The sequence below is a fragment of the Rhamphochromis sp. 'chilingali' genome, assembly GCF_963969265.1.
Source record: "Rhamphochromis sp. 'chilingali' genome assembly, chromosome: 1".
Lineage (NCBI taxonomy): Eukaryota > Metazoa > Chordata > Actinopteri > Cichliformes > Cichlidae > Rhamphochromis > Rhamphochromis sp. 'chilingali'.
In genome coordinates this window covers 10,288,588-10,300,867 of record NC_137929.1, presented here as the reverse complement: position 1 = coordinate 10,300,867, position 12,280 = coordinate 10,288,588, and the positions used below count along the sequence as shown (strand labels likewise).

Sequence of the window (12,280 nt, the reverse complement as noted above, 5' to 3'; positions counted from 1 at the left end):
CGACGTCAGTCTCCGCCTGATTCAGCAACCGTGAGTGACAATCCCTTTCAATCCTTTTTCTCTTCCCGGCTCCGCTCGCTCTCTGTCTGTAACGACAGTTCCGAAGCCACGCTTCGTGCACTGGTCATTACTAGAATAACTGCGTGTCTGCTCCAAACCCACCGCTAGCCTTCGCCGCGCTTGGGTCTAGCCAGCACGCCACACGGGCACGCCGAATTACTGTGTGTGATCCGCCCGACCATGACAGGATGTCTGAGCCCCATATAGACCCAGCGGAATTCGAACGGCTGAAAGCCGAAGTATTATATCTTCGCGGTGTGGTGGATCGGATGAGCACAAAGATGGAGTCTCTCACCGAAACTGTCCTCCAGCTTTCCTCTTCCGTCACCTCGCTGCAACGTCAGCCAGCGCCGGTGAGCGCTGAACCCCGGATCGGACTACCAGATAAGTGGAACGGAGTAGACGGCCGGCCTGATGGGTTGCTCGCCACCTTAGACATGATGTTTGAATGTCAACCCACTAAATACGCCACTGCCCGTGCAAAAGTGGCGATGCTCACCTCTCTCTTGTCTGGCCAGGCTCAGGAATGGGCCGCGGCTCTCTACAACAATAAATCTGCAGCGTGTAATGACTATGCTCTGTTTGTGGAGGAGTTAAAAAAGACTTTCGTTCCCCCCAGCAGTGAAGTGGAAGTGGAGTCACAGCTGCTTCATTTACGCCAGGGCAGCCGACCAGTCTGTTACTTCGCCTCCCAATTCCGCACCCTGGCTGCTAAGCTTCAATGGGGAGATGCTTCTCTGCGCTCCATCTTTCTAGAGGGACTGGCTGATTACATCAGAGACGAGATGGCCGGCCGTGAGGCCCCAAAGACCTTGGATGAGGCCGTGGACCTTGCCCTGAAGATCGACCAACGTGTGATGTCGCGGCCTCGCCATGCCCCTCGGGCCTTAAAACCCTTCCAGCCTCAGCGGACCACGTCGTCGCGACCTCCTCCCCCCTCTGATGGAGCCACGGCTAGCCCAAGCAGCACATCCAGCGAGGAGCCCATGCAGCTGGGTGGACTCCCCAAAGAGGAGAAAGAGAGACGCTGGCGTGAGGGCCTCTGCGCCTACTGTGGATCAGCTCGACACCGTCGTCCCCAGTGCCCGCTACGGCCGGGAAACGACGACGCCAGGTAGACTGCGGGGGTGTCCCACCTGGCCCTTCCCACTCCTCCGATCCCTCTCGTTTTCTGTTACCGGTCACATTTCACCTGAAACACCAACAGCTCTCATCCGAAGCCCTCCTGGACACCGGAGCTGCCGAGAACTTCATCGACCAAAAACTAGCCTCTCGGCTTCGCATCCCATTGACTTCCGTCGACCGATTTCTCCCGGTGACCTCAGTAGACGGGCGACCACTCCAACCCTACCCGGTCCAGTTCCAGACCCAGCCAGTCCGCATGTCTGTCGGGGATCATCAGGAGGAGATCCGGTTTCTAGTAGTCTCGGCCTCTTCCTCTCCTCTCATCCTCGGATACCCCTGGTTCCGTCGACATGACCCCCACGTCTCCTGGTCTTCCTGCCAGATCCTGGACTGGGGTCCCCGGTGTTCACGCCGCTGCCTTCTCCTCCGGACTGGACAGGACTCAAAGTCAGAAGAGGCGTCACCCCCGGAGCCCATCGATCTGGATAGGATCCCTCCGGCTTACCATGACCTGTCCGAGGTCTTCAGTAAGAGGCGAGCCTCCGCTCTCCCTCCTCATCGCTCCTACGACATGGCCATCGAGCTCCTCCCGGGAGCAGTCCCTCCTCGTGGTCGCCTGTTCTCGCTGTCAACCGCAGAGAACAAAGCCATGGAGGAGTACGTCGCTGAGGCTCTCCAACAGGGCTTCATTCGCCCTTCTACCTCCCCTGCAGCTGCGGGGTTCTTCTTTGTAAAGAAGAAAGACGGCGGGCTTCGCCCCTGTATAGACTACCGAGGCTTGAATAAAATCACTGTTAAGAACCGCCATCCTCTTCCTCTGCTATCCACCGCGCTCGATTCCCTCTCCCAGGCCTGCATCTTCACCAAACTAGACCTACGCAGCGCTTACAATTTGGTGCGGATTAGAGAAGGGGACGAATGGAAGACGGCCTTCATCACCCCTAACGGGCACTGGGAGTATCTGGTGATGCCCTTCGGCCTCTGCAACAGCCCTGCTGTCTTCCAACACCTGATCAACGATGTCTTGCGGGACATGCTGGGCCGGTGGGTGTTTGCCTATCTGGATGACATCCTGATCTACTCCCGCACCGAAGTGGACCATATTCGCCATGTGTGGGCCGTGCTAAGCAGGCTGCTCGAGTACCAGCTGTTCTGCAAACTGGAAAAGTGTGCCTTCCATCAACGGTCCACTACCTTCCTGGGCTTCACCATCTCCTCCAATGGCCTGACCATGGACCCGCAAAAGCTCCAAGCCGTGACCCAGTGGCCTCAGCCTTCCAGCCTTAAGCAGCTACAGAGCTTCCTAGGCTTTGCCAATTTTTATCGGCGCTTTATCCGCAATTTCAGCACCATTGTCGCGCCACTGACATCCCTCACTAAACCAGCTAACCTGCCCAGGCCCTTCTGCCTCCCCCCTGGTGCGAAACTGGCATTCCGAGACCTTATCCGTCGGTTTGCTACAGCTCCCGTCCTGCTCCACCCTGATCCTGCCGGAGATTTTGTGGTGGAGGTGGATGCCTCCGATGTTGGCGCTGGCGCCGTCCTCTCTCAACATGGCCCGGATGGAAAACTTCACCCGTGCTGCTATTTTTCAAGGAAATTCTCTGACACGCAGCGACGGTATGGTGTCGGCGACCGGGAACTCCTGGCCATCAAGTGGGCCTTGGAAGAATGGCGGCATTGGCTCCTGGGAGCGAAAGAACCATTTCTGATCTGGACTGATCACCAGAACTGATTCAGTACAGGTAGAGTGCAGCAGCCAGTGCATCACATATTTTGAGCTAATGCAGTGGTCATCACACCACATACTGCTTTCAATGTAAAGGAGCCTTCATTCTCAGATTAGGGCTGTTTGTGACCATAAAGTCTGTCTCACAAGGGCAGCCACTGGTCCAGGCGAGGATGCCTCCACAGTGGGATGTCTGAGGGTGCAGACATGGGTGAAGTTAGGACCAGGTGCCAGTGGAACTGTGGACCTCTGGAGATAGGAGTTATTGTTTCACTCCACCAAAAGCAGGAGAGAAAGATGTTTATTAATAATCCTTCTAATTAATAAATGCTCTGTAGAGCAAATTTGTTGAAGGTAAACAAACATAAATGATGGAAACAGCATCAACCAATCACAATGCTGCACTGCAGGAGGAGGTTGTGATTTGTGCAATTACGATAAGAGCTTTTCAAGCAGAGAGAATATGATGTGATCCTCATGATCACTTAGTGTATCCTAACTCTTTGATATTTCTTTTACAAAGATGCTGCTTCAGTCAGGATGGAATAACTCATAGATGTCATTTATTAGCTCCACATATTAGAAGATCTGCAATTTCCTCCTGTAAACAATTCTCTCTCTCTCTTCAAATATTTTTATTGTTAAGCACAAATAACAATCACAAATTGTCCCATAGACTGACATTGCTTCCTTTTTACAGTTTTGGCATCAAGAAAAGGGGAGAAACAAAGTGAACAACGACAACAACAAAAAACAAAACAAAAACAAACAAAAAAGAAAAACCCTCCTCCCTACACCCCTCCCTTATCCCAAAGTGCTATCAGCTTATTTTAAGAAATGGTGAAGTCCACATAATAGCTCTCATTTGTTCATAATTTCCAGGTGCCTAATGAGCGGCCTCCAAATCTGATCGAAGTCCTCCAGTTTGTCATTTATAATGTAGCGGATCCTTTCCAGATGAAGAGTATCTGTCAGTACTGAAATCCAGGCTTTCAAGGATTGTACTTCTTTTCCCTTCCACAGGAGGAGAATCAGTCTCTTTGCACACATCAGGCCATAGAACAGGAGGGCAGTCTGTGTGCTTCTTTTAATCTTTGGGCTGAAGGAAGGACACTACTCGGTGTATAAATGCACAATCAACAATCATTTATTTCCATATAATTCAACACTTAAGAGCACAAGAACCATCATGATGGGGAGACCTGCCTGCAGAGGCTCACAGCATGTCTCAAACTGGTGGAGGGTTACTCAAGCTCTTATAGCCTTTAGTGGCCCCCACCTAGTCGTAAAAGCCTAAACATTCACATTCTTTCTCTGTTACGGCGCCTAAGTTATGACCTCGGCTCCCTGTCTTTCTGCTCTCTGTAAAGGTGGGGGTATGGAATGTGGTCTGTTTCTTCTATTATCTGCACAAGGTCCTCTGCACACAACATTCTCTTCATGATTCAGCAGTATGAAATGTCAAGAAACAGTGTAACACATTCAACAGTGTCGAGTAATACAGGTCAATCCAATAGATCTAATGATTTTCACACTCTTTTAAGTCAGAAGTATAATGTAAACTAAAACTACATACTGATCACACACTCTATATTAAGGGGTATAATATGATCTACAGCAGTATCATAATTCAACTACTTTGATTACATATATAAGGTAACATATGATAACCGAATAATCTCACACTTCTCATAAGACAAAGTTCGTGTGAGGTCGAGCCACTGTTAAGGTTCTAATATTGAGGAAGGAGAGTACAAACAACCATGGTCCAGAAGATCTTGGTCAAACAATTGATTTTAATGAATACACGCTTGGGAAGACCACTCTGTACGCAGACAGGAATTGATCTTTGACTTAACCAAAGCATAAACAGATTTTTATAGCATCAGGGTTTGAATTAATGACGCCCCTTCATACGTCACAGACAGAATATATACATACGTCAAATCAAAACCACAATAACTTTTAACACAGTTTAAAAGAACATTATCTCTGTCTCGTCTGGAACACGAGCCCCACATCCTGCAAGACACTGTTCCTCTTTCTTGCAGAGACAACATGACTAATCTCTCACCTATAAATGAGTCTACCGAATGTGTGTGTGTGTGTATATGTCACGACCTCACTCGGCCTCTATGTCACCTCTCGCCTACTAACGCTCACTAACTGTATGTGTGTCTCGTCCTTAAATGCTCTCTCATCTCACCCGTTGCACTTCTGACCTTTCACCAGAACAGAGGCTCATCCTTATGTGTAACAACCTAACTGAAACTATATGTACTATGTTGAATAAATGTTACAATCAAGAACCTCTACTAAAAGCTTAATAAAAGAATATAAAAGTATAACAGACAATTTGAATACCCTAGTTATTCACATAGCCTCGTCTAACCAACTCCTCAGAATAACCTGCACTTAGATTCTGCTTTCGGTTTAATTTCTGCAAACGCTCTGCAAGCCTGCAGTTTCCTGTCACTCCTGACTCTGTACAAAGTGTACTCAAAATCAACAGAATCAGCACATACACACTTAAGGTTATAACAAGCATTCAAAAGCATTTAAGATTATAGATTCAACTCAACAATTTAAAGTGGTTATAACTGCGCCTGTAATAAAGGCTAATTGGGTACCAAAATGTTTAAACATCTGAATGCACTATCAATTGTTGTGATTCGTTCGTTATGGATCAGAGAAGAAAGCAGGCTGAATCCAGGTATAGGTGTCAAAAATAGTGATCTTTATTACATACCTCTAAAACAGAGGCATGGGAAGACAAGCGCACAGTAACAGATCTTCGGCGAGCGGAGGCTCTCCATATCTTTTTATAATATTCATGATGACGTCACACAGACCTTACTGGAAATGATATCAAGTCCCCACAATCCCAAAAGTTTCCCTTATATAGACATCAGATGATAACTTTAAGAGAAAAACAAGTGTGTGATCTGTTGTGCATTTTGTGAAACTGTGAGTCCACTAGAGAAGATGTCATGAGACGACCTCCCCTTTGTTAATAAGTGTGTATGTGAGGGAACGTGCGTGTGTTACATAAGTCTGTATATATGTGCACGTTAGTGAGGCCTGACTACGTGCAAAACTGAATGTAACAGTCCAGCTCGAGTGGTGATGGTGATGTTGCAACAGCTTAAGCAGACAGAAAGAATAATCCAGAACAACCATATACTACTTAAAGTGATGGAAATATGTGTACATTAATATTTTACTCAGATTAACATAGATCTAAATAAAAGGTTATTCTGTCAACAGATACGACAATGATATATTGCTGATAAACTGATGCAGACTAATGAAGTAATAATGAACTAATAACAGTGCATGTAAATGATATCAGTAAGATTAAAATAACATACATTATCCTAACAACTCCTTTGAAACAATGTAAGACATTCAACATAATACAGGTCAATCCAACAGATCTAATGATTTTTAAGGGTATAACCTGATCTGCAACAATATCATAATGCAACTACTTTGATCTCATATATAAGGGAACATATGATAACAAAATAATCTCCACACAATGCTGTAGATAATGATGATGATTATTAACAATAGCAGCAAAATATCTCCACACTCTCAATACCACACACACACACACACACGTACACACCCACACATACACAGTAGATAGACTCATTTATAGGTGAGAGGTTAATCATGTTTTTCTTGCAACTGCAAAATTGTGTCTGCAAAATTGACAGTTGTCATAAGACGTGCTGCTGATGTTCCAGAAGATAAGCGTGGGCAGGACAGTGACAGGAAGCACCTGGTGTGGAGACAGAGACAATGTTCTTTTCAAACTGTGTTAAAAGTCATAGTGTTTTTGATTTGACACATGCGTATATTGTATCTGATGACGCATGAGGGGGCGTTAACCCTGATGAATCAAAAGCAATCTGAAGTGTCTTTTTGGGTGGAGATCTACAGCTGGTGTTTCAGATTGTACATCTCCCCACGCTGAGTGTGTTCATTAAAATCAATTGTTTGACAAAGCTCTTCTGGACCATGATTGTTTTTACTCCCCACCTGAATATTTGAACCCTTAAAACTCTAAACCCCCTGGTTTAGGTCGGCAACCTTTCTGATGATGAGTGCATCTAACATTTCCTCAGAAGTCAATGTGCCATATGATTGCATTAGCAATAAATTACACACTTTATAGAACCACTTCGTAGGATTATATTTGTGCGCAGATGTTTGCAGCTATCAGCGAATAGTTATCAGCTATTTTGAAACAAAAAAAGACTTTTTATCCATAACAGCAAATGAACTGTACAACAGAAAATACAAATGCTATTTATGGTCTCCTCACAACAATGATAAGAAAAGTAAACTGGGCCAATATGTCATGTTTGTTAATACAGGGACACACATGTTAATGTGATCTCTGGTCTCCCACTCAGAGACACAGGTCTCCAAGTGTCCAGCATTCAGACCTGAGGACTCTCTTCATGTGAGAGAAAATCTGCTCACACAGATATGTAGAGCAGAATACTGTCAATAAGGCCTCTGCAATGTTCTGAAGACAGTTAAACCTGTCAGGTAGTGATGTCCAGCAGGTGGAAATGCAGCTCCATGAACACGCACAGCTGTGGATTCCAACTGCGTTCGTAGTTCTGCAAACTTTGACCCCACAGAGTCGAGCTTTTCAGTTCAATCAGCTGCATTTCGATGTCCTCTGTGTCCAGCCAGTTAATGCGACACAAATCCAGCTGCTCATTAAAGCTTTCTGGTTTGATCAGAAAAGAAAACATTGGTCCAAACACCTGACGCTTCGGGTCTCTCCTCCTCCTGGGTAACCGACCCCTGCTCTAAAGCATCTGATTTGGATTCCTGAGATCAAATATATTTTCCTTTGGCTTTGTTTTCTTCCCATTTGTGGCTTTAATGTAGTGTTACATCCTGTTTGTTTGCTTCCATCTGTATACATGTCCAGATTCACTGTTATGTTTCTATTCTTACATTGCTGTGTGATCACTGTTCCCTCTGCTGACTGATGTGACCTTTTGTATCTCACACTGATACTTGTCATATTTGTATCTGCGTCTAAAAGATAAAAAGTTTTCCATGCTAAAGCACAGCTCCACCTCCTGCAGTTCTCCCTCTGAACCACTAGATGTCTCTGTTATCTAAATGAAGACGTGCAGCACAGCAACCACAGCAGCGCTCAGATCACACGTGTCCTGTTATTATGTATAAAAGCATGAAACAGGTGAGACAGGTGGGATCAATATTAATGTTGTGGAAATATATGAAAAAGCAACAGAAGAGTGAAAACATTTCGTGTTTCTAGAAAGATCTTTCAGCTCACAGCTGCTCACAGACTGTATTTACAAGTGACAAACTGCAACTCTACAGTACATCTACAGTATATATCAAATATATTCTGTATTCAAATCTATTGAGTGATGTTTGAAAGTCTTTCCAGGTGAGTTTGATCCAGGAGGGTCTGAAGCCAGAGTCAGACAGAGACTGTGCAGAGACTGTAGAAGGACAGAGCAGCAGCAGAGCAGTCCAGATACACTGATGATCCTCTGTCAGATCCAGAGGGACACACACAGGGATAATGCTGGACTCTACATTGTGTCTGACAGTGGAGCTGTTCTCAGAGCAGTTCACTCTGCAGCACTGACAGTCATCTGCACTTCTTCTCATTCCTCTGTCAGTCACTGCTGACTCTCCACCTCCCAGTAACATGGCCCAGTCAGAGCGTCTCTACACACAAGCTGCTGCTGCTTCAACCTCTCTGGATCATCAGGACACAGCTCCTCCTCTCTCAGCACACACACCGTCCTGTTTACCATCATATCCTCCACCTGCAGAGAGAAGAAGGAAGAGCAGAGGAGATAAACGAGTGTTTCCAGAGACTCTTCATCAGCTGTCAGTCAGTGATGCAGCACATCCAGTATAAAGAGCAGCAGGGACTTCAGTGCTGGGACTGTACTAGGACTCATTGTTGCTTCACTTTTTCTAATCTTTGGATTTTTATTGAAGTTGATGAAAATGTTTTTCCCTCCTAGTTTGAGTTTGGACTTTCATTCATTAGAAGAACCTTGGTGTGTCCACTCTGAGCTCTGTAGGAACCCCAACAACAAGCCCAACAATCCAGATGGACGGTTCCAGCTGTTAACTGGAGGAATTCCATCCAAACATCTGCTCTCACTAAATTCTTCCTCACCTACAGACTGTGTTCTTCACTGCTTTAAACTTGGAAATGAATGCAGTCATTGGTCTGCGTGCTGCTTTGTTCAGAGAGCTGATTGGCTGTTGACAGTGTTTGATCAGAGCGTGTCAGCCGTTACTATGGTGACCATAAAGGTCAGAAACAGGAAGTGTTTGTGTCCAATCCTGAAGCCTGTCACCATTCTCCTCTCACAGCTTCACTGAGAAGCTGCAGCTTTACAGGAAACACTGGATCTTTGTTTCATACTGACTGTGTTTAGTACAATACTGCTGACAGCACCACCCACTCACTCCATCACTCTACTTACACCAGAGTCTCCAGTCTGTAGTCTGGACTCTGCTGAAGATCAGACAGCTGCTTCACATCTGGATCCTTCAGGTTGTTTCCTCTCAGGTCCAGCTCTCTCAGATGGGAGGGGTTGGACTTCAGTGCTGCTGCCAGATAATCACAGCTGATCTCTGACAAACCACAGAGCCTCAATCTGTATAAAGAATGAAAGATGTAAGTTTATTAGACAAAGTGTGAGCTTGAAATCATTCAGTGTTTCATCATCTGTTCAGAGCTGAAGAAGGTTCAGAATGTAGAAGTTTAGAAAATGGAAACTCCAAACAGCTGAAGCCAACAGGAAGCAGCTTCAAACAGGAAACTGTGCAGAGTTTCAGACTATATGTCCTGATGCAGCCAGTTGGATTTTGGAGATTTGAATCTCTGTTCTGTGACTAAGTCCTTGAATCATTTCTTCCAGTTGGTCCAACAAGACAGACTAAGTGTTGGACATGTGTTGTGGCTCCATCAGGGGAGCTTCTAAATGTGATGTGATGGCCCCTCTGGGTCTGTCAGGTCACAGGACTGAAGAGAGCTCAAACTGGGCACACAGTTGTTCCAGTCTGGACCAAAGACTCTATACTGGGACTGAGGGACTGCTTTGACTGCACCCACGGTGACGTTTTAAAGGCTCATGTTCTCACTTAGATCATCGATTTCTACTTACATTTCTTTCTGGGAAAAATTCGGATTACTTTGAAAACAGGAAGTATTTTCCCCAATAAGCAGTCCTGGATTAGTAAATCACTCCAACATGTTCTCAGGCAGAAGAAGCTGTCTTGTTATGAGGGAGAGAAGAAAAAGATTGAGGCACAGAAACTTGTTGAAAGAGAGATAAAGCAGCTAAAATCAGGTGTAAAAGTAAAGCAGAGGATGAGCTGAATAAAGGACACTCAAGGCTGGCTTGGAAAGGAATGAAGTCCATGGTGGGGATGCAGGACAAGGAGCAAAGATGAATGTGATGCTGAATCAGCAGAAGACTTGGACTCATTTGATTCCAGCTTTGATATCATTGATTTCAATGAAGAGCTTTGTGATTGTAGCAAAGGGCTGGTAGCTCTGAGAGTCCCACTGATGAGGTGTTTGTGTGGAAATCTCTTAGTGGGACCAAAGAGAGAAAAAGCCCTGGTCCTGATGCTGTGGGAGGGAAATGATTGAAGTGTGCTGTGAGGAAGTGACTGGGAGGTTTTCACACATTTTCCAGTCCTCCTTGGAACAACAGGAAGTTCCCAGCATATGGAAACAAGGGTTAAGTGTCCTATGGCACTCAGTGATGATGGTGCTGTGGCCCCACCACCTCCACCTCTTTGTAAAGGAACTAACTGTAATCTGAAGCTTCAAATGGAACTAAGACTTCCTCCACTAGGTGGCAGTGTCTGATGAGAAAGTGTTAGTGGAGCTGGCCTGGAGTCAGAAACAGGAAGATGCAGGATTTGGGCTGAAATGGGGAAAGTGGTTCGCACTAGTGCCTTAAAGCAAGAAGGTTGTAGGTTGAAGCTTGTTGGCCTTTCTGTGGAGGTTGGATGTTCTCCCACAGTCCAATGAAATGCTGCTTAGGTTCACTGGTGCTTCTAAATTGGCTGTAGGTGTGGATGTGAGAGAGTGCTTCTCTGTCTCTCTCTGCTGGCCCTGTGATGGACTGCTCACCTGTGCAGGTGGACCACGCCTCTTGCCCTATGACAGCTAGGGCACAGGCTGCAGCCCTGTGAGCCTAAGCTGAATAAACAGTTAGTAAAAATGATCCATAGATGGCCTGAAATCCCCCAGTTAGCAGTTTGGTAGATAGCTATGACATGCTAATCCCATCCAGCAGCTGTATTCTACCTGTAAGCTGATCCCTGCTGAGCCAAAGCACTTTTTCATATACAAATTACAACCTTTAATAGAAACCTATTGGTCAGCATCTTATTAGCCTGCTGTTAGCTTCATTCCACAGAAAACTGAGAGAAACTAACAGAGTTGATAAAGAATAAAGAGAAATGTGCTGATTTAAAGCCTTTGAAGTGCTTCAGATGATCTCTGTCCACTTCTGTCCACTCATTCATTCATGTAAGCTTTCTAATGCAGCTTTGATCTTCACAGTCTGCTTCATGAAACTCATTCTAACCCTGAATGTCAGAGTGTTCCTCCTTCTCTTTCCCATCATTCATGCTGGCAGTGGAGGAGATTTGGATGTTGGACTGTGTTTTGGATGATGTGTGTATGTTTGTGTTGGACTGCTGTCTGTAAAGCAAACGCACATTTTGCTTTGGATTTCAGTGTCAGACAGACTTTAAGGTGGAATGAAGAGTTGGAGAGTTTCACAGTGAATTATCCAGTGGAGGATTTTTCTTCTTCTTTGAAGGTTTGAAATGTGAACATTGTTCTGCTGCAGTCAATGGACTAAACCAGAGAAGAAGAAAACAGACTTTACCATGAAGATCCTCAGTGTGGATCAGTATAATATCAGCCTGATGTCTGCAGTTTAGTGTCAGCACAACTAAAACATGCTGACTGACCTCAGAGTTTCAAGTCCACATCCTGGACTCTCCAGGAAACCACACAGATGCTTCACTCCTGAATTCTGCAGGTTGGTGTTCCAGCTCAGCTCTAGCTCTCTCAGATGGGAGGGGTTGGACTTCAGTGCTGCTACCAGATAATCACAGCTGATCTCTGACAGACCACAGTTCTCCAATCTGTGTAAAGAATGAAAGATGTAAGTTTATTAGACAAAGTGTGAGCTTGAAATCATTCAGTGTTTCATCATCTGTTCAGAGCTGAAGAAGGTTCAGAATGTAGAAGTTTAGAAAATGGAAACTCCAAACAGCTGAAGCCAACAGGAAGCAGCTTCAAACAAA

General features: G+C 45.4%; 1 protein-coding gene across 1 annotated transcript in view; it reads right to left on the bottom strand.

Annotated features, from left to right (window-relative positions):
* Nucleotides 1-8,569: 8,569 nt before the first annotated feature.
* LOC308403419 (NACHT, LRR and PYD domains-containing protein 12-like) overlaps nt 8,570-12,280 on the bottom strand; it is a 420,441-nt gene continuing 416,730 nt past the window's right edge. The window contains exons 12-14 of the mRNA XM_080892815.1: nt 11,942-12,118; nt 9,427-9,600; nt 8,570-8,751 (exon numbers count right to left, since the gene is read on the bottom strand). Coding sequence (XP_080748941.1) covers nt 8,739-8,751; nt 9,427-9,600; nt 11,942-12,118 — 364 coding nt within the window. The 3' untranslated portion in view covers nt 8,570-8,738. The remainder of the gene's footprint in view (nt 8,752-9,426; nt 9,601-11,941; nt 12,119-12,280) is intronic.